The sequence below is a fragment of the Antechinus flavipes genome, chromosome 4 (assembly GCF_016432865.1).
Source record: "Antechinus flavipes isolate AdamAnt ecotype Samford, QLD, Australia chromosome 4, AdamAnt_v2, whole genome shotgun sequence".
Taxonomy (NCBI): Eukaryota; Metazoa; Chordata; class Mammalia; order Dasyuromorphia; family Dasyuridae; genus Antechinus; species Antechinus flavipes.
Window position 1 is genome coordinate 444,580,754 of NC_067401.1, and position 23,245 is coordinate 444,603,998.

General features: G+C 36.5%; 1 protein-coding gene across 1 annotated transcript in view; it reads right to left on the bottom strand.

The window, feature by feature from the left end:
- Positions 1 to 21,646, bottom strand: part of MCOLN3 (mucolipin TRP cation channel 3) — a 41,537-nt gene extending 19,891 nt beyond the window's left edge. Inside the window, exons 1-5 of the mRNA XM_051999213.1 lie at positions 21,417 to 21,646; positions 14,771 to 14,938; positions 7,681 to 7,834; positions 1,982 to 2,066; positions 1,804 to 1,900 (exon numbers count right to left, since the gene is read on the bottom strand). Of these exons, the coding sequence (XP_051855173.1) occupies positions 1,804 to 1,900; positions 1,982 to 2,066; positions 7,681 to 7,834; positions 14,771 to 14,938; positions 21,417 to 21,644 (732 nt within the window). The 5' untranslated portion in view covers positions 21,645 to 21,646. The remainder of the gene's footprint in view (positions 1 to 1,803; positions 1,901 to 1,981; positions 2,067 to 7,680; positions 7,835 to 14,770; positions 14,939 to 21,416) is intronic.
- Positions 21,647 to 23,245: the final 1,599 nt, after the last annotated feature.

A 23,245-nucleotide genomic window follows, 5' to 3' on the forward strand; every position in this document is an offset into this window, starting at 1 on the left:
GAAGGAAGAAGGAAGGAAGGAAGGGAGAGAGGGAAGGAAGAAGAGAAAGAGGGAAGAAGGGAGAGAGATGGAGATAGAGACAGAGATACACAAAGAGAGACAGAGATAGGAAGAAAGGGAGGATGAAAAGGATAGAGATAGAAGTTTAAGAACTCATGTTCCAAAGAGAGGAAACAGTAGAAGTCTCTTAGAGAAGAGAAGAATGTACATAAGGCTCTGGAGATGGAGAAACAGGGACTAAGTTATGATATGAAGTTACAAAAGCCTAGACTTGGTACTTTGTTACTATTTTGAGTTATTCAGATGATTCATAAATGATTGGAAGGGAGTTTCTCTCTACTGACCTCACATTTATTTCCTTCCTGAGGGAGGGAGGGGAGAGTCCAAGTCCTAAAAACTAGAGGTCTAGACAGGCTCTTGACTGGGACTCAATGAGCTATTGAAGAAGATTTAATTTCATTTACCTTCTGAGGTGAATCCAAGAGACCATGTAAGATTCTGATGGGAAGGCAGGACTTAGCAGAGAGGGAGGACATTTGTATCAATTGTTACCAGGCTATTAATATGTCTGTTTTTTCTGCATTCTGTACTGTATATAAAGGCATCCTGAACCCAATATACATTATTGCCTTGAATGCTTTCATGGAACTTAAGCCCTTTTACCCAAATTCATAGAGACCTAGACAGAAGCTATATTCTGATAGAAAATGCATCAAAGATATATATCATTTTTTGAAAACTCCAATATCAAATTCAATTAGTATAAATCTAGAGCTTGGGATGCTGATGGAATGTATCTGTTACAGATTATAAAGACTCTATTGTTCCAAACATATACCATATTTTTTTCCTCAACCTAGTGTGCATAAAACTTGACTCCAATCTCCATTTAGTGTCATGCTTTGTTTTATATTTATATATTTTTCTATAAAACTAGATTCCATTTTAAATCATACCTTTTATTTAGACCATTAAAGTTATATTAAGGAGCTGAAGCAAGAGAACTCGGGATGGCATAGAAGTTGTGAGACTTTGAACAAGTAGCTTTTATCTTCAAGGATGTCATTTTCATCTGAAAGGCGGAGTTCGACCAAATGGCCAGTGAGGTTCCTTTCATCTCTAAGTTTAAAACCTATGCTAAATAGATGGATGCTAGATGGAAAATGGAAGGAAAATGCCATCCGCATCCAGAGAGAGAACTATGGAGACTGAATATAGATTAAATAAAAATATTTTCACCTTTTTTGTTTGTTTTTTCTTTCTTGTGTTTTTTTTTTTTATCTGACTTGTTTACACATGACAAATAGAGAAATATGCATAAAAGAATTGCACATATTTAACCTCTATCAGATAACTTGCTGTTTTGGGGATGGGGGAGGTAAGGAAGTAAGAGAGAAAAATTTGGAACACAAAATCTTACAAAACTGAATGTTGAAAACTATTTTATGTGTGTTTAGAAAAACAAAATATTATGAAAAATAAAATAAAATCTGTCCTAAGAAGTAATAATAAAAAGGCACTCTGAAAGAAAATAGAGCCATATAATGATAAGGATAGGGAAGGTGCAGTTTGAAAATTAATTAAAAACCAAACTTGGTTCTGGCTATTTTACAAGATAGAAAACAACAAGCCTTTAAGAACAAGCTAACAATACCAGACGTCCTAAAATGGCAGCCTATCAGTCTTTGAGAGCCAATGATCATTTACTCTGCCCTTTTGAAGGACAATGTCCCCCATAAGCTACATAATTACCCCATCTGGTTCTGATCCACAAAAAACAAGTTGAGCCCAGCTCATACTCACAGTCAGGGTGAAATCATAACAGTCAGGGAGCTCATGGTGACGGACAGTCTGAAGATTGATGGCCTTCAGCTTAAACCGCAGCTCTATAGACAGGAGCCTGGAAGGCATGATGAATTACTTTAAATGAGTGCAAACTTAGTCTACCAAAGGGAGAGGGAATTGGATTGGTCCCCCTCACCTGTGGAAGTCCAGAGTGAAGTTGAGTTTCATTTCTTCTAATGTTCTTATATTAAAGGGCTGCATAGGATCTACATAAAAACAATCTGATGTGAAAGAACAAAGAGAGAAAGTATTACTAGAAGCCAATGAACTGCTCATCAAATGACCTAACATGTATATAGTGCTTGGTAAAACTGCTTTATAAATATTGTTATTTTCAAACATTGTTGAGTTATTTCAGTCATGTATGACTTTTTGTGACATCATTTTGAGTTTCCTTGGAAGAAATTTGCCAATTTTTGGTTTTCTAGACACAGATTTGCCAGTTTCCTTCTCCAACCAACCCATTTTACAAGATGAGGAAGTAAGGCAAAGAAGGTTAAGTAAATGCCCAGGGTCACACAGCTACTAAGTATCTGAGGCTAGATTTGAACTCATGAAGAAAAGTCTTCCTTTTTCCAAGCCCACTGAACCACCTAATTATTTATTAAATATTTTAAAATATATTGTTATTCATAATGACCAAAATCATCTTGGATTTATTTTATATGTTTAATAGGTATATATTTCTTCCACCTCCATTCCATTAAATGTAAGCTTTTTTTTTTTTTTTTTTTTTTTTTTTTTGCCTTGTATCTCCAACACCTAACACAGAGCCTGGCACATAGTGCTTACTAAATGCTGGAAAACTGAATGTTTAAGAAACACAAACCTAAAAATCTCAACCTCTTGAGCATTTATAAAGATACAGTTAAATCTAGACAAATACAAAGTGACTCAATCTTTAAAATCTTAAATTCTTAGTTTTTGTCCTGAAAAAGAAAAAAAGAAATTCAGCGAAAAGCTGCTTCAGTTTTCTACCTGATCACAGGCAAAATTTGGAGCACTACAGAAAGAATGGCTTGCCCATTTTATTACTCTCTCAAATAGAGAGTATGATTTTTTATCTGACAAAATGAACACACCTGTCTAGGAAACAAATTCAAATGCAAAATAATTTGAAAAGGACTCCAAGAGATTTGTTAAGTAGTTCATTAAGAGATCTTCCCTCTTTTGATGTTTTTTGTTGAGGATTTGTTCATGACCAACCATTCAACAGAGTTCGATGTGGAGCAAAATTAAGGATGATGCTAAAGATGGGACTTTTCTCTAATTTCTTGCCACAAATGAAGGAGCTAAGAACTAATGCTGAAGACAAAGCTTAGTTAACTGATGACAGAATCCTCATTCTTGAACTCTGAATCTTCCTTTGCCATTAAACTTTTAATGAGGCTTCGAATGAACCAAAATTGAATATTCATCTGAATATATTAGGAGAAACACTCCAGGGTAGATGCCTTTGGAATCACCCATAGAGATTCCAGATATTGTGTATCTATTTAAACATATAGACTTGTTTTGCATGACTCTACATGTATAATCTCTATCGAGTTGCTTGTCTCCCCAAGGAGAGGGAGGGAAAGAATATGGAACTCAAAATTTTTTTTTAAATGAGTGTTTAAAATTTTTGTTTACATGTAATTGGGAAAAATGAAAATAAAATTAAATATAAAAAATACAGACTTGTCTTACCAAAATAAAGTGATAATCTTATTAGTTTTTTAAAAAATATTATTTTTTGCTCTGTAGTTCCATTGGTACAGACAATTCCTGGTGAGGAAATAACTACCACTATGGAGAAGCAAATATTTACAACTGAAGGTTATAAAGAGGTACCTAGGACAATAAGAAACTAATGATTTGCTCAAAGTTACATAACCAGTATGTGGTAGGACTAGAATACAGATTGCCTTATTCCTGTGGCTAACTCTCTACTATATTATGCTTCCTTTCCCGCTCTTATTTTTCAGGCCAACTTCTCTCTAGCTGCACCTTCTCCAGATTATAATTTGTGAAAGTTCCCTTCTTAATCTTAAGTGTAGAATTCAACATTTATCCCTAGTGAATGATATCTTAGATTTGCCCATTATTCTGACCTATTGGTAGAATTTTGGATCCATCATATTACATGTTAGCTATTTTTCATGACTTGAGTTTCCTACAAACCTTATTACCACGGAAGCTAAGTCTGCAACCAAGCCACTGGCAAAACAAACAAACAAATAGATAAGTAAATAAATAAAGATGGATAGATAAATAAACCATCTCTACATAGAAAATCTAACAGAACTATCATATTGTCTCCGTCCTTCAGGCAATAAACATTATAAAGCACCTGCTAAATAATGAGGATACAAATTTGCATACTAGGGATTCAAGGATGGGGACATATGTGTAAATTACTCTATTTTCTGTCTAAAATACATTTAGTAAGTGTAAGATTATACTGGTTTATGAACTACTTTCAGTAATGCTTCAAAAATTACAAATAACAACAACAACAAAAAAATTAGGACTGGAGAAGGACAAAAGTTGTCCCAATATGCAAAAAAAGGGAAATTAAGTAAGTTTGATTTCTACTCTGGAAAATTCCAAGATGTAGCATTAAAGCTGGTTAGTGAGCGCCTCAAAAGTAAGCTGTGATTGTTAAGAAACGAGGACTTCAGCAAGTACAGATCATGTCAGACTTTGTTTCCTCTCATTGACAAGATTAGCAGTTTGGCCAGGGCCACCAGGTGGCACCCTAGTGTGTAGAGCACCAAGTCTGGAGTCCAGAAGATTTCTGAGTTGAAAAGTGGCTTCAGATATTTATTGCTAACTCTGTGAACCTTGGAAAACTGACCTCATCTTCTTCATTTTTAAAATCATCCGGAGAAAGAAATGGCAGAGTACTTTGGTACATTTACTAAAACCCTAACTGGAGTCACAGAATCAAAAGTGACTAAAAATAATTGATATTCAGTAAGATTTGAATTGAGGTTTTAATAATCTCTTGTGCTATTCTTGGGGAAAAGATGGGTTGATATTGACAAGGCAACAATATACATTTAGTCATCTAATGTCCAGACTCTACAATTCAATATCAACTTGGTAGATATCAAATAATAGTTGGAATACTTCAATATCAACTTAGGAGATTTCCAGTGAAGTTCCCCCAAAATCTCTGCTTGATTCTCTATTTGGTTAACATTTTTATCAGTAACTTGAATAAAAGCATGAAAGAATTTTATCAAATTTTTAGGTGATTTAAAACTAGGAAGGACCACTAAAAGAATAGATATACTTCAATATCAAGTTAGAAAGAGATTTCCAGGGAAGTTTCGCAAAGATCTATGCTTTATTCTCTATTTGGTTAATTTTTATTAATAACTTGAATAAAGGCATGAAAGCAATTCTTATCAATTTTTCAGATGATCTAAAGCTAGGAAGAAGCATTTACAGAATAGATAATAGAATGAGAAGCCAAAAGAAATCTTTGCAGGTTATGAGACAAGTAAGAAACAATGTCAAATTTAATGAGGATAAATATAAATCCATCCATTTGGACATACAAAATTTAACTTTAGGAGGACAAAATGAGAGAGATGTGACTTAGCTGACATTTTTCTGAAAAAGTTCTGGGAATCTTAGAGGACTGCAAGCTTAAAGTGAGTCAACAATGAGATACAGCAGTCAAGTAATAGTCTTGTAGTATATTAAAAAAAAAAAAAAAAAAGAAAGAGAACATAGGACATGATGGGTAGGCTGCACCCTAGCTAGAACATATATGGAATATCATGTTCAGTTCTAAACACGTCTTTTTTTTTTTTTTTTTGCTGAGGCAATTGGAGTTAATTGACTTGCCCAGAGTCACACAGCTAAGAAGTATTAAGTGTCTGAGGCCAGATTTGAACTCAGGTCCTCTTGACTTCAGGGTTGGTGCTCTATCCACTACACCATCTAGCTGCTCCTAAGCATATCATTTTAAAGAAAACACAAATAAGCTGGAAAATATCTAAAGGACAGCAACCTGCTGCCTTCAAAATTGCTCCTATTTCTCCTAACAATAAAAATAATTCCTCATTTGATCCTACCTTACTCTCTAGTTATTGTCCCATATCAATCTTCCCCTTCTTGGTCAAACTCCTTGAAAAAGCCATCAATTTCTTCTCATCTTACTGGTTTCTGAATCCTGTACAATCTGGCTTCCATCATTCAACTAACCAGCTTTCTCCAAATTTACCTTTAAGAAAAGTTGCCAAATCTAACAGATTTTTCTCAATTCTTATCCTTCTTAAATTTTCTGTAACACCTGATACTGCTCATTATCCTCCCTTCCTGGATACTCTCTTATCTAGGTTTTCAAGACACTGTTTTCTCCTAATTTGTCCCCCCATGACTGCTTTTTCTCAGTCTCCTTTATTGACTGTTTATCCACATGATATCCATGAGTCATGAGTCTTCCTCAAGGCTTTATCCAGGGTTCCCTTCTCTTTTTCTTTGATAGTAGCATACTTGGTGATCTCATTATGCTCTATGCAGATAATCCTGGATCTGTATATCCAGCCCTAGTCCTTTTACTCAGTCCCACATTACCAACAGCCTTCTGGATATCTCAAACTAGATGTTCTATGAGTATCTTGAATTCAATGTATATAAAAACAGAGTTCATTATCTCTCTCTCTAAACTTTTCCTCTTTCCATGTTCCCTCTTATTGTCAAGGGAACCATCATCCTTCCAATCATGTGGACTCTCTACATTAATGTCATTCTTGAAACTTCACTCAAACTCATCTCACGTGCTCAATCTATCTATTACCCCATCTTGTCATTGCTGTCTTCAAACATCCTTACACTCACACAGTCACCACTATCAAGGTCCTCATTGCCTCCTACCCAGACTACTAAAACATCTTTATAATTAGTGTCCATGCTTCATGTTGCTCCTGATGCCAATTCATTTTCTGCTCAACTGCCAAAGTAATTTTCCTAAAATATAACTCTGATTATATTACCATTCCTCCCTCAACTCATTAAACTCCAATGGCTGCTTATTACCTCCAGGATCCAATTCTGTTTGGTATTTAAAGTTCTTTACTATCTGGTCTCTTTCCAATCTTCTCATATTTTAATCCCTGGCACATGAGACTTCATTTCCAGCCTCCATATCTTTGAACTGGCTGTTCTCCTCCATGCCTGAAACACTCCCCATCCTCACTTCCACCTATTAATTTTTCCACATTCTTTCAAGTGTCAGCTCAATTTCCACATCCTAAAGGGAGCTTTCCCTTCAAAGATGAGATCATATTTACTTTCCCCACTTCTCTTGTGTTACCTAATTATTTACACGCTGTCTTCCTCATAGGAATGGCAGTGTTGTCTTTCTTAGCATCTCTAGTGCTTAATACAGTACCGGATGCAGAATCCACATTTACTAAAAATGTACTTTGATTGGATGACTTCTAGTTCATTATATATTGACTGATGCATTTGGGGCGTTTTACCCTGAATATGAGAAGGCTAGTGGGTAACATGATATGTATCTTCAAGTTCACTTGAAGGAAAGTCATTAGAAAGAGAATGCACTTGCTCTGCTCATCTTAGCGATGGAACATGAAGGAGAAAATGGATAGAAGTTGTCAAAAGGCAAATTCAGGTGTAATGTTAGGAAACATTGAGCTAAAAGTTTCCCTTTTACCAAATCATCTTCAAGAAAAGGCTTGAAAGCCATTTGTCAGATATATTTTAGAGGGTATTCTCGATCAGGCACAGAGTGGATGAGACTACGATTCTGTCATTTTTAAAGTCCAATACAAAACTTGAAAAAAATTAAAGTGTCGGCTTATGGGAAATGGTCACCAGTTTCAATTTCTGGGTCAATATCAAAGGTGTCGTTTCCAGGATAGATGCTGCCTCGCCTGTAGAACTGTTGACAGATTGCCATGGTGGATTGTTTAGCTCCCCTGTTTTCATAGGCGTGATTTCCAACCGAAATGTTTTGGAGCTGTACATACTAGAACCAAAAAGAAAAAGGAAAGATGAAAGATGTGAGGTGCGTTACAACAACAACAAAAAGACTATGAGTCTCCTTAACTAATCCAGGCTTTTATCCCTCTACCATAACCCTTGGACATTCTCCCACTGATAAATCACTGGACTAGACCAAACTAGGAGTCAAGCTGGTGAAGTCTGAATTGAGCACATGATCTAGAGCTGGAAGAGTAGTAAAAGGAACTAAGCAATAATAAGGAGGAATAGACTTGGACTTGTGCTATTGCAGCAATGAGTTATTCAGACAGGGGAGGTCTGATGGGAAAGTGGTTACCCTTCCAGAAACCTGAATTTTGTTTTCTTTCCAAAGGGAGTCCAGAATGGTGCTTTGAGTCTATTCATCTCTACAGCAATCTGTCAGAAGGGAAAGCACAATGTGGATTTCCTAGATTAGAATCATGATTGTTTAGGGAGTGTGAATCCTTGATGTATCTTCTGCATATTCTGTGAAGTGAAATAAAAGCTGTGCTGTACTAAATATATCTTTTTTAACTGGAGTGTATAGGATCTGGGTATCTTTTACCATCTATGGATATTTACATATTAAGTATATACCTGCTATATTCTAAGATTTCTTAGAGGTAACCGTTGGTAGGAACAAAAATCAAATAAAGAGATGGTTGTTCTCCTTCATGCTTAATGAAGATCAAAATGACATTAGAGTGCTGGGATCAAGGTACAATGTGTCTGACTGTGACCAATATGAGCTCAGAAGGCTACGCCACAGTGTGGGTACAAATAGCCTGTGTGAACATTAGGAGTGGCGATGTTTCTCAATTTGCACATCTCACATTTCTTTTGAGCTACTGCAATTCTGCTTCACTTGTAAAGCACAGCACCTTGTTTGATGCAGGCAAACCTGCTGAATGATCCTGTGTTCGTGTCTCCCATTTCTCACAACTACTCCAAAGTTCTTCAAAGAAACCCTAAAATTATACTTGTATTGCTTCTTCTGACTTTCGTGTAAGCTCTTGCCTTATGTGAGTTCTCTATAAAACAGTCTTATAGGTAAATGTATGTTTCGCATTCTAGCAATGTGGCCAGTCCAGTAGAGCTGGGCTCTTTACAGTAAAGTTTGTATGTTTAGCAGTTCAGTCCAAAGAAGAATCTCAGTGTCCAGTACCTTATCTTGCCAAAAGATCTTCAGAATCCTCCTAAGACAATTCAAATAAATGGGATTCATTTTCCTAGCATCGAGCTGGTATACTGTCCAGATTTTATACGCATACAATATTGAGATCAGCAAAAGGCTCTATAGACCTTCAATTTGTTAGACAGTCTAAAACTTCTTCTCTCTCACACTTTCCTTCACAGCCTCTCCAAACTGAGCTAGCTCTGGCAATGTGCACATCAACCTCATCATTTATGTGTACATTCCTCTAAAGTGTACTTCCAAAGTAAGTGAACTTATCATAGCATTCAAAATTTCTCCATTTGCTGTAAATGATGGTTTCAAAGATGGATGGTATGGTGCCAGTCAGTAGAGAATCTCTATTTTCTTGGCTCAAATTGAGCACAAATGGCAGAGAATCAATCCACACTTTGTCTTGCTTCAGCCACAGAGACTATATTGAGTATATAATTATCTGCAAACAAAAAGTCACATACCAACCAACTCTCCCTCCACTTTAGTCTTGATTTGTAGCTTTGTCAAGTTAAACAATTATTGTTAGTGCAATAGCTGACTTTGATACCATTTTCATACTCGTTAAAAGCATCTGACAACATTGCTGAAAATATCATCTTAAAAAGCACAGGAACAAACACACAGTCTTGCTTCACTGCAGTGGTGACTGAAAAACATGAGGGCATCATCCATTATCCAGAATCATGCAAGCATGACATCATGGAAGTGGTGTATAATACAGAGCAACTGAATCTTGCCATGATCTTCCACTAATCCTAATAATTAACAGTATCAAAGGCTTTGATCAGTGAACTTTGTGTACAGATTTCTGTTCTGTTTCTAGAATTTCTCCTGGATTTGTTACAATGTCGATTCTTCTTGAGCCCTTTCTGAAGCCATAGTGATGTTCTCAGGTAGATGACCATCTTCCAGGTAAAGGATCAGCCTATTAAAGAGGACTCTGTCAAGAATCTTTCCAACAATGATTAATAGAGAGACCTCTCTGATTATCACAGGACAGTCTATTTTCCTTTCCTTTACAGAGATGTATGATGGAAGCATACTTAAATTTCAGAAGAATAATCTCTTGTACACAACCTCGAAGACTTCAGTCAATTTTTGTATGAGCAATGGAAACCATCCTCCCCAACGCACACATACCTTGTAAATCTTAACTGGAATAGAATAAGCACTAGGTGCTTTGCTATATGAGAGGAGTCTTATGGCATTCAAAACCTCTTCTTCAGTTGGAAATTTGGCTAGAGAAGTATCAACTTCAGTTTGAGGTATATGGTCAGTGGCTTTAGAATTGAATGATGATGGTCTGTTGAGAACACTATGGAAGTGTTCAATCCATCTCTCTAGAATCATGTCCTTATCACTAATCAATGTGATTCCATCAGTGCTGAGTAATTGAGATGCACCATAGGTCTTTGGCCCTTAGAATGCTAGATATAATTCAAGGTATCATATAAGTACTCTGGATTATTACTATCAGCATAAAACTGAATTTCATCTACCTTCTTACTGAACCAACAATGCTATATCTCTCATCTACATCTTTTGCTTGCACTTTACTTTTGATGGAGTTAAACACAATACTGGACATACTATCCTCCTGGTAAACCCTGTGGAATTTTTGTTTTTAATTTAGCAGCTTCTGAATCTCTCCATCATTTTTGTTAAACCAGTTTTGATGTTTATGAGTATTCTGACCTAAATGAGTAAATGTTCATCAAATCTCTGAAAGCTGCTCATTCCTTTTCTGCTCCACTGTTACCAAAAGTGTACTGGCTTAGCTCTCTCTAAGTTAGCAACTAACTGTTACACATGGAGAAGCAATCTAATCCACTGACATTAAGAATTCTGGTAGCTGTGTTGTCTTGAGGGCACTCCTTTTGCTGAATACGACTGTTTAGCTTAGAGAGGCTAAGTCTATGGTTGGTCCAGCATTCTGTGCCGTTTATCACCTACATCACTCTCACATCCTATCTGCCTCTTCTTCTTACAATGACATAGCTGATTAAATGTCAATGTTTGCTTCAAAGATGAATCCACAAACTTTTATTGCTTTTAGGCAAATAGACGAATTGTTGGTGGTGAGAAGGTCAAGGGATGCTCAAATCTTCAGTAGTAAGTAATTGTTGCTATTGCTATTTCTGACTCCATTCCTCCCAAAGACTCCCTGACATGTTTCAGTCTATGTCCCTTCTGGCATTAAAGTAACTTAGAATTACAAGCTTGTCATCTTTTAGCACATTGATGACAAGGATTTCCAAGTCTTCATAAAATTTTTCTTTGACCTCATCAGGGTTTGTCATGGTGGGAGCATAAGCACTGATAATGATGGCACTTTTCTACAAGTGGCAATTGTATTATCATTAGCCTATTGTTCACTCCTTTGGGGAGACATACAAGTTTCTTGACTAATTAATTTTGATTACAGAACCTACACCAGCTTCTTATACTCCCCTTCATTGTAGCCACTCCAGAAAATCCAGAACTCATTTGCCAGCTTTAATTCACTTAAGACTGTTATTTGAATGTGATACCTACTGAGTTCTCTCTCAACAAGAGCTGTTTATCTTCCAGCTCTACTGGATTTTATCTCCATAAACAAGTGTACATCTCATGTACCAATGGTGAGTGGAATCATCTTTGAAAAAATTTTTGTACATTTCTTTGTGTTTGGACCACAGGCGGGATCCCTGAATGCCAAGATAAGCAGGACAGAGTTAGGCTGGGTAAAGCAGATAATTTCTAGGGTACTTTTTCTAGTCCCTTCCTCACACAAGAGGTGAGCAGTTGTGTCCTTTAAAAAGATACCCACAGAGCTGCTGAAACCCACTGCTGCTTCAGTCAAGTGAGAAGATTGACCCTATAGCCTGAGCTGCTTGTGTGCAGGGTTGTGAGCCTGGGGGATTGGGAAAAGGATGTTGGTGCCTTTTTCAGAAACACACTTTTTATCCATTTTCCCTCCTGGTTTTAGTTCATTTCTCTCAGTCACTGCATATATTTCTTATCATTATTTTTCAGGATAAATTAGGAAAGAAGAGGTATATGCAGTGACAATGTACAGAATTTCAAATAATTTATAAAGTACTAGAAGAGACTTCATTTACTATTGTAGTAAAAATCTAATCTAAAGATTGTATGTTTCAGATAAAAACAAATGAAAGAACAATTCCCTAAATTATTGATCCGAGAAGTCAGTTTCAATTGGGACCAACATAATAAGACCCATGCTCAAGGAGTATCATTTTGGTGGTTCGGAATGGTTATCTGTTCCATTCTGCGAAATTTGTTAATGTATTCAAAAACATTCAATATTTGCTAGGCTAAGCAGGGTTAAGTACCTAGTACAGAACACAATTTAAGCATATCTAGAATAGAACATAATATCAAAATGTGAAATTTGGTAGAGCATCAAGTAAGCCTCTAATTTCAGATAAAAACTGTCAAGAATAGTTGCTTGATTTTTTCATTGAGTATGGATAGAAATGATTATTAATAAACAATGATTTGAGGAGAACCAGAGCGCCCCCTTTTTTCAAAAGTTCCCCTCTTTTCAAAAGTGCAGTATCTGAAGCACATTGTTGATAATGAGATTGGGTTAATGTTTTTTGTTTTTTTGTTTTTTTTTTTTTTACAATCTTTCTGTCTTAAAGTAGTAGAAGATTAGTATTTTATGCCTTTAAGAAGGATAATTCTGAGAAGAATCCCATAGGTTTATCAAGGCTGAAAAAAAGCACCACAATACCAAAATAAAATAAAGAACCATGCACTGAGATAAAAAAAATATACTCAACTCCTTGAAGGTAGAAGCTCAAAACTCTGGAAAAATTTCTTGACACATATTGCTATGGGCCTTTTTCTGTAGAGTCTAAAGTTCCTTTGACTATCCACAAGTATTCAAACTTGTTTTCTTTTTTACTTTGCAAAAAAGTGGTGCTGGGGGAAAAGCATCCAAGATGGTACCAAAGAGGCCCTTGCCTTCATTGGCAGCTTGACATCTTAAGTCCAAGTAGATTAACTCTAATCAACTATGTACTGTTACTGCAGTGACTTATTGATGACCATCTGTGAAAGTTTCTAAATCTGTACTGCAGCACTAACTCCAGGTGGGGCCAATCTGGTTTCAAGAACACTTTCAGGGTGACTGAGAGAGTAAATCATTAATTTGGAAGCTTTGGGAGAAGTGGATACCATGGAATAGCATGGATCCCAAGATGTGTCCATGGTGCCTAATTCAGCTTTCAATTACAGACCATATGAGAAGCCAACTACTGAGCTGTGCTTGGCAATTAGATTTAACATCTTGGGGTAAAATTATTCATAAGATCATAGCTTTAAAGCTGGAAGGAATCTTAGAGGTCATTTCGTCTAGTTCTTACAGTTTACATCACTTAGCACAGTCCTGGAAGGTAGGAGCTAATTAATACTGATTGGTTGGTTGATTGATTGGTTGGTTAGCACAGATATGGGAATTGAGTCCCGGAGATCAAGGTCATAGTTAGGAGTACATTGTGAGAAAGAAGCAGAGCTGAGATGTGAACCTAAGTTCCCTAATTTCAAATGCAGCAAGTTTCAGTGATACCATCACAAAGCTTTTCAGACCTTCCTGTATGAGCATCCTAAATAATAATGACAACAGAAAGGAAATATGGCATTATGGTTAAAGAGCTGGTCTTGGGAGCCGGTTATCCTGGGCCATTTTACAACCTATTGGTTGTGTGACCCCAGGCAAAATCACTTTGCCAGAACTCTGATAAACATAATGACAAATCATGATTCTAGAAGATCAATAATGAAAAATGTTACCCAGCTCCTAAGACAAGTGATGAACTCAGTTTACACTATTTTTTTTTTTTTTACCATGACCAATGTGGGAATTTGTTTTGATTGACTATGGACATTTATTAAAGAGGTTTTTTTGAATTTCCCCCCAGTGGGTAGGATGTGAGAAGGAAAGAAACTAGATTTTTGTTCACTGAAAAAAAATTTAAAATTTATTTTTAAAAATAGTGGAAAATTTAAAAAAAGATAAGACATAGATTTGCACTTCCCAATATTTTTCTATGCCAATAAAATTGTAGGTTCAGGTAAAACCTAAGCAATTAAAAATCAATAATTATTTCTAAATTGGCATTTTTATGAGACTTTAAGGTTTACAAGCTGCCTTATTTCATTTGACCTTAACAATTAGCCTGTGCAGGAAGTACTAGAATTATCATTCTATCTCACAGATAAAATGAGAAGGTCAGAGAATGTCTGACTCTGCCTCTTTCAGTCTTTAGTCCTATCAATTAATCAATAAACTTTATTCAATACCCATTATGTGCCAAGCACTTAATCCCATGATCATAGAATTATATAGCCCTTGAACCAGAAGGAATATTGAAGGGTGTCTAATCCAACCCCCTAATTTTTCTTTTGAGGAAACTGAGACCCAAATAGGAAAAGTCTTGCCAAGGTCACATATACAGTATGTACCAGAAGCAGGATTCATACTCAGGTCCCCTAACTTCAAATACAATACTTTTCTACCAATATTTCACTGGTGCTATTATACTGTAGGACTCTCTCTCTGTTATCAGAGGAAGTAGCCATCGCAAAGAAATCCCAGATGTCTTGAAACAACGAAGTAGACCAAGTAGGCAATATTAACAGCTCTAAGCTGAGATGGCAGTTCTTCTACAATTGAAAGAAAACTTCATATGCCATTATCACTTTTCCAGACCACTTCCCCCAAGATCATGCTCATCCACTGACCTGTTGAATAGCAAAGAAAATCTGGTCGTAGACATCCATTTGTGTGTACACAGCATAAGTATCGTCCATTCGGTCTGTGTACCCTTTCAAGAAGAGGTGTTTGAAGGCTACTGTGTTCTCTTCCTTGAAGGCAACGACCATCTGATTGCTCAGCCCAAAAACAACCAGCTTTTAAAGAAGGAAAACAAACAGATGCTGTTAAAAGAAGCTTACTGCTTCCAAGGCAACCTACCTATCTCAAGACAGGTACATGCAATAAACTTTTAACTTTGCTTTCCATGTGTTCATTGAGGACCTAAGGTGACACAGTACATAAAGCACCCCACTCAGGAAAACCTGAGTTCAAATCTTAACCTCTTAAGTTAACTTATGTTCTGTCTGCCTTAGTTTCTACATCTGAAAAATGAGAGTAACTATAGCACCTATTTCCCAGAGTTATGAGGACAGAATGAAATAAAAATTGTAGAGTGCTTTGCAAATCTAAAGCATTACATAAATGCTAAATATTTAGTTTTGATGAATATGAATGTCTTATTTCCAGGAACAAGGCTTTGCCTAGGTTGAATTCAATATAGCAGGCATTTTAACATTTGACAAGGAGCATGGTCCTGGTTCAAGCACTGTTTCTGACACTTATCAGTTGGGTAATCAGGGGCAAGCCACTTGACCTTTTAGGGCCTCAGACAATCTCTCGGAAATATCTACAAGCTTGTAATCTGAATTTGTATTTTACCAATGAAATTACAGATCCTAAAAATTTTAAGGGACTTTCTGAGGGAGTTGAATATTTGTCAATGGTGGCTGAGAAGTGGAGTCGGGGAACAGCACCAATATACAAAAGTAGCATAAATATGAGGTTTTGGCTATTAAGGGTCTGGTGATTTTATTGCTCAACTATGGACTGATTATACATTAATACAAAGTAGAATATCGATCAACAAGCATTTATTGAGCACCTACTATGTGTGGAGACATTCCTAGAATTTATCAAGCACTTACTGTGTGTTGGGGAATATCCTCAAGGGACTGGGGATGTAGACAAAAATGAAATATTTCTGCCCTTAAAATGTTTACATTCTGTGATGGGGGAGGGAAGGAGGAATAACATGGATATCCATAAAAATAAGAAACAAAAGTTACTTGGTATAAAGACATTAGAAACTTGAAGGAATCCCAAAAGGCTTCAGGTAAAAGAAGTATTTGATCTGATTCTTGAATGAAAAAATGGATTTTAAGAGACGGGCTGAGGAGGGATGGAGAATAGTCAAGCACAAAGACATATTGATGGAAGATGGAACATCATACAGGAATTGCAGACTTTAAAAAGTGTGAAGGGCAGGTGTGTAGAACATAAGCTAAATTCATGCCAGATTGTAAAAGCCTTTAAATGAACAAAAGAGCTTATGTTTGATCCTAGAAGTCATAAGATTATAGTCTTGGAAGTAGAGAGAAGCATTGAGATCATCTAGTTCTACCTCTCAGTCTTTAGCTGAAGCAATCAGAGTGCAGAGAATGTTAAGGATGTCCAGAGACACAGAGCAAGTAGGTGTCTAAAGCAGGTTTTTCTGACTAATTCCAATGCCTTACACATCATAGTACTCTGCTCTCTCCAATAGGGAGCCAATGAAGTTTGTTGAGCATGTAAATGATAGGGTCATACTTTAAGATATACTTTAAGATCACTTTAGGACCTGTATTTAAGATGGATTGGCGAAAGGGGAGCTTTGAAATCAGGAGAAGCTACAGTGATAGATAAGGCAAAAAGTGATGAGCATCTGCATGAAGAGAAGGGAATGGATGCTTCTCAAACTGGTGGTAGAGTCAATAAAACTTGGAAACCTACTGAATGGGAGGAATGAAGGTGAATAAGAAATCATGGATGACCCCAAAGTTGCAAAGTAGAGTGGACTGGAAGAATGATGGTACTCTCAACAGAAAGAGAAAAATTTGGGAGAAATGATGCATTTTGGGGAAAAGATAATGAATTCTGTTTTAGACAAGCTGGGTTTGAGATACCTAATGGGTATCTAGTTCAAAATGTCCAATAAGAATTGATCATTTTGTATTAGAATTCAGCAGAGAAAGTAGGGATGAATAATGAACTGGAGTCATCTGCATAGGAATATTGAACCAATGGGGATTGATGAGGACAATAAAGGAGAGTTAATAGACAGAAATAAAAGGAGCCCAGGCTTAGCATATGCCCACAGTTAAGGGGAGTGATCTGACAAAGGAAACTAAGGTGCTCTGATAGGGAATCTAGAGAGTATTGTCACAAAAACCTAGAGAGGACAATGTCCAGAAGAAAAAGGTGGTCAGTGACGTCAAAGGTTGCAAAAAGGTTAAGATGGCTGAGAACATATCATCAAATTTGGTAATTAAGAGATACTGATAACTTGGAGGGGGAGCAGCTTCAGTTGAGAGGTGAAGAAGTGGAAGCAATGAGTGCAACCAGGTTTTTCTTGAGTTTGCTTGAGAAAGAGAGAGCTAGATAGATGAAAACTTGCTTAGATAATTGGATCCAGTGAGAGCTTTTTAAGGATGGAAAAGACTGAAATATGAGTAAAATTTAGTGCTGAAGTAAATGGCAGACACATAAGCAACATCATTAACAACACCTGAAAGTGCTTTAAGGTTTACAAAATGCTTAGGAAACATATAGACAATGAATATGAGAGGATCATTTTGGTTTTGGAACTTGCCCACGTTGGACCAGGACTTCTGTTTTCAGTTTCATTTGGGACTCACCGAAACAAGAACACCACCAGTTGGTTTCTTTCCAAAAAGGGGGCCAGCTACTTGATCCCCAAAGAGAGGGTTGGGGTGTTTTGCATTAAGAGAATGTTTTCACTCCATTGCCAGATTGCATTGCCTTCCAGTAAGCTAAGACGCTTGCCCCAGCGTTAAAGACATCTGATACAAAGACGTAAATTATGTCTAAACATCTGATCATGTCTATGTTCTTTGATAGCAATAACCCTACCATGGAGTCTTTCTGGCTCTTTTAAACTACATTCAGGTCACTTGCCTGATGCTGCTAAAATGCACATAATGCAAGTTTGAAGATGTATTTGCTAAATAACTAACTGCTCTTAGTTTTCCTTGTAAACACCCTGGGAAGAACAGGGGAATTAAATTAATTTCCTGAAATTGGGTCACTTCTTTGAACTTTTAGCTCTAGACATCTCAGGCTGTTCTTTAATCTACTAAGTAAGACTGCCTAAGAAAAAGGCATGGGGAGAATGGTATTAATTATTAGGAACCATTTTATTTCCCCTAAGACTTCAAGGCATTTATAGGATCAAAGGCCTTACAGTCAATCAATAAACAAGCATTTATGAAGTGTACTGTACTCAGGACTTGAAATAGAGATACAAACAGAAAGTCCCTGCCTTCAAGAAGCTTACATATTTATATAAAGAATTTCATTTAAAGCTGAAAGAGATTTCAGAGATCATGTAGTCCAAAGATTCTTAACCTGGTGTCCATAATTTTGTCTTTTTGATATCTTGATAATATATTTCAGTATCATTGATTTCTTTTTTTTTCCCTCAAAAATTTATGTTTTATTAGAGGAGACTAATATGTAAGTATAAGATGTGCAGAGGGCATACAAGATAAATATTTTAAGCCAAGATATTTTTGGAGGGGAAGGCACTAGTATCTAGGGTGGATTAGAAAGTTTTGAAGGTGGCTCTTGAGTTTTGAAGGGAGATAGAAGTTCTTAGGATGAATATTAGAAAGGAGTGAATTCCAGGAGTTAGAGATGGTCTTCCAAAGGCAGAAGCCAGCAGTATCATTGATTTCTTTTGAAATCCTACATATTTCATTGTATGCATTTAAAAATATTATTCTCAGAAGGGCTACACCAGATTTCCAAAGTGCATTTAAAAGGTTAAAAATTGATTTTGAATCACTTTCCCATTTTATCAGTGAGGAACCTCAGGCCAAGAGCACTGAAGTGACTTACTTGCCTCAAATCATAAAAAAATAATAAATGTGAGGAGGAAGGTACAACCCAGACTATCTGACTCCAGAGTCAGTGCTCTCACTTCTATACATCTTATTCGATGTCAAGTTGAGTCATCAGAATTTACGGTGAGCTAAACAGGAAGGATCCCTCTACTAAATTGAATATTAGTTATCTTAAAATGAAAATACAACAAAAGTGGATCCATTTGAGTATGCTTGAAATCAATGGGGCAGATATTTCAGGTCTATTTTAAAAATTGTTTGAACAACTGAAAATTGTTCAGTTTCAGAAAATTACAATATTTAGGAGTTGTACTTCCATGGCCATTTACTCCAACCTAGACATGAATGAAACACTCATTAGAACATTGCCAACAAGACATCTGATGTACTGAAGACTTCCAATGGTGGGACCCACTACTTATTGATATTATAACACTTTTGGACAAGTTCTTCCAAAGTTTTTACTGATACTAGTTCTTATCTGGCTTTTACACTGCTCTCATTTCTATCCGTTAGAGCCAAGCAGACCAAATACAATCCCTCCATCACATAATAGCCTTTCCAATACTTGAAAGCCATTATCATGTCTATTTTCTTCCCCCCTTCTCTTCCCTTTTCTTCTATAATGTTAACCATGTCCACTTCATTCAACAGATCCTCAAATGACATGGACTCAAAATTCTTCAACGTCCTGGTTGCCCCTGGACACTCTCTAGTTTGTTGATGTCCTTTTTAAATTGTGACACCCAAATATGAACTCAATCTTTTTATCAAGAGAAAAAAGATCAAAAGTAAAAGGAAGCCTGATATTATGAGAAAGAATACTAGATTTGGACTCTGTTCAAATCCTATTTCTATCATTTAGAAACATTAACATGTTTAGTCTCAGCTTCCTAGCTTGTAAAATGAGAGCTTAATACTAGATGACCTCCAAGGCTCCTTCCAGCTCGTAAACCTATATTTTAAAATTTTAAATTAATATAACTTTTACTTTTTTCCATTGAGAAGCATCCTTTTTGTTTTTCTCTGTTTGCACTTATTTAACTCTGATCTCTACCTTATTAAAGGAAAAAAAATACAACTACATCTCCCAATCAATTTTATAAAGAAATTCTCCAATAATACTTAGAAGTTCAAAGTAATAAATTCTATTGGAACTGCATGAATGGGTGTCCATCTGAAAATGGATCTAGACAGAATATTTTTAGATAGCTATCTTTGTTTATAACATATTCAAAATTATTGGTAATTTGAATGAAGACATAGATGGCACGCCAATATGGAGATAATATGGAGTAGGAGGGATTGCTAATAGTTTAGATAGAAGAATCAGAATTCCAAAAGATCTCGATAGGCTAGAATGATGGGCCATATCTATGGAAAGAGTTGGCAAGGAATCAGGAAAAACTTCCTACAAAAGATGAGACTTAAGGGAATTCTTAAAGAAAACTAGGAAATACAGGAGAGCATCTCAGGCATGAGACACAACTAGTGAAAAAGTACAAAAATGGCAGATGGAATATCATGCTTGAGAAATAGCAAGCAGATCCATATGCTGGATTGTAGAATGTATGTAAGAGAGTAAAGTCTAAAATGAGAGCAAAAAGTTACACAGCCAAAGATAGGATGATGACTCAAAACCATGCTGGATGAAGATGTTGCAGGGATGTGATATAAAGACAAAAAAAGCATCCATAAATTGCATTTTTTAGGTCAGTAGGCTAAATGAATCCAAGCAGTCTGCCTGTGCCAGGTATTCTCTACAAACACAGGTTGCTAAGAAATTCAACCACACAGGAACAGAAAGGAGAATCCATGATGACTAAACCTCCCCCTAGGTTTGGAGTAGATTGGTCAGTGACAGTTTCTTCCGCTGATTTGAAACTTTCAGATAAACTTGATTAAAAATGAAAAGAGAAGTATGTTACACTGTTAACTGAATTTGTAGTCAGAGTTCTTGGTTTGGAATACTTTCTTTGCCAATTAATACCCTTTTTGAGCCTCAGTTTCTTCATGGGTCAAATGTAGAAATGGTTAAGATTTCTTCTAAAGACATCAGAGTTCTAAATCTGACACTCCCCTTCCAAAGTCAATATCTTGCATGAAAACTATGTAAATAACAAAAACAAAAATCATGACAAAAATGGAAGATATGAAAAAAATCATTTTTCAAAAGTATTTAGGACAATGCTAATAATTGATATTTATAAGTTTTTTAAGGTTTACAAAGCACTTTCTATACATACTATATATATATAATATATATAATATATATATATTATAAACTATATATAAAATATATATTTCTATATACTGTATTTCATTTGAACCTCAGAACAAGCCGAAAACAAGATGGGTACTACAAATATCCTCATCCTCATTGTAGAACTTGCTCCTGAACTTACCTCTAACTAAGTATCAGAATCAGTATTTGAACCCAGGTCTTCCTGGCTTATCATCCAGATCCCTTCATCCACCATCCCAGCTGCTTCTCAGGAGAATAGAAATATTCTATTTCAGGAGAGGAGATCTCTATTACCCAGATATTCTTTATCTTCATACTATAACATCTTCCCAGTTTATATATGTAAAACTCTGAGTGGTGGCTCATTTTTACAACCCCATCCTTCTGTTAATAGCTCCTATCATCTCTAATCCTCGAAGAGCCTACCTGGATTGTCACCATCGCAATTTTTAAAATCTGTATGACAAGTTTCCATGGTTTTCGACCCCGAGCCCAGAATTTCTCACAAGGGTTCATGAAGAAAAATTTGAGTTTTCTTCTCATCTCATCTTCTAAAAGCAGCTCCTGAGAGATTGATGTGCGTTGCTTAGTATTGTAGCGACTGTCATCCTCTTGAGAGATACAGCTACTTATAACTATTCCCGAATTTTCCATTTCTAGAATGAAAAGTGTTCGTTGTAGAAGTCAGGTAGTTAAAAAAAAGCAAAAGAAAACCCATCTTCTAGCTTCAACAAGAGGTTTGATTTCTGCAATCAATTACTGTCTTTTCAAAACCTATTTCATACATCTGCACACATCCAATAAGTGATGTCCTCTAATATAAAAGCCGTGCTTTTCTAATCTCACTCAGATATTGAACTGAGCACTGGGTTAAATGAATTTTCTCCCTACAAAAAAGTCACTAAATGCAAGGGATATTTCTACTTTAAAAAGCAGTCTTTAGTTAAAATAAGAGAATAGTTATGCTTCCCAAAAGAGTCCCCTCCAGAGATGTGACCAGGAATTCTGCCACTTGGGACCAATTACTTTGGAGGGAAGAGGGCAAAGGGGAAAGAGAAGGAAAGGAAAAAGAAGAGTATTATATAAATACCTACAATGTGTCAGGATGTTGGGTATAGTTTTTCAGGGCAATTCCCAAGAAGAGGCAATGGTGGGTGCACAGTGATGGACCAGGACACTTGTGGAAGTTGAGCTCAGTAAGGGAACTATCGGGCATAGGAAAGGGATGAAGTGTGTGTCCCAAATGATGGATGAGGCCTTAAGACAGAGTTCCAGGTATCCTACCCTAATTATATCTCTAGGTACTTTATAACCTGTCCCTAAAGTACTGTAGGAAAGAAAAAGCACCCATTCCTCAGTTATCAATTCATTTTACTCATTGTACTTGTTAAGGGCCTTTATTCAAAAAAGGCTTGCTAGCTTATCTGTGCCAAATGTAAGGCACTATTTAGAGTTCTAAAACTGGGCTCTCTATTGTTCTGTGGTGGAAATAAATCTCAACTTTAACCTCAGATCTAGAAGATGAATTGGCGTCCCCTCTGGTCAATATATCAAGGAGACAGACACTGGTCTGGGACAGATTGAAACCCATCTATAGCTATAACTTAATGGACAGCTGTTTAGGAGGTGCCCATGGCTCACAGACTGATTTGCTTGGGGTCTCATAGTTAGCCTCAGAGGAAAGATATGAATCTGGGTTGAATAACTCCATATCTGTCACGCTTCCAGCTCCGACAAGTTTTCTCTCTCCCACATGTGGTGCCTGGGGCTTTAAAACCAGAGATTTAATTCTGGAAGATCCCTTATAGGGCAGATAGTCCAGTCCCCTTATTTTACAGAAGAGAACCTGGGACCCAGGGAGATTAAAAACCCCTTGCCTGGGTCACAGTAGTAAAGAGAAGTAGCATTTCTTCTGAGTCCCAATCCACTGCCCCATATTTTGAAGACTTGCTAGTGGTACCATAGTACATAGAGCTTGAAGTGAGAAAGACCTGTCTTCCTGAGTTTAAATTGGGCCTCAGATACTTATTAGGAAAGATCCTGGGCAAGTCACTTAACCCCAGTTGCCTCAATTCCCTCATCTGTAAAATGAGCCAGAGAAGGAAATGGCAAATCATTTCAGTGTCTTAGCCAAGAAAACCCTGAAACAACAAGAAGTCTAAAATATTGGATAAAGATTTGGACTCTAAGATTTTATTAATCACCTACTATACCAGGTTCTGGTCAAAGAATGAGACAATCTTTTCTTCCAAGGA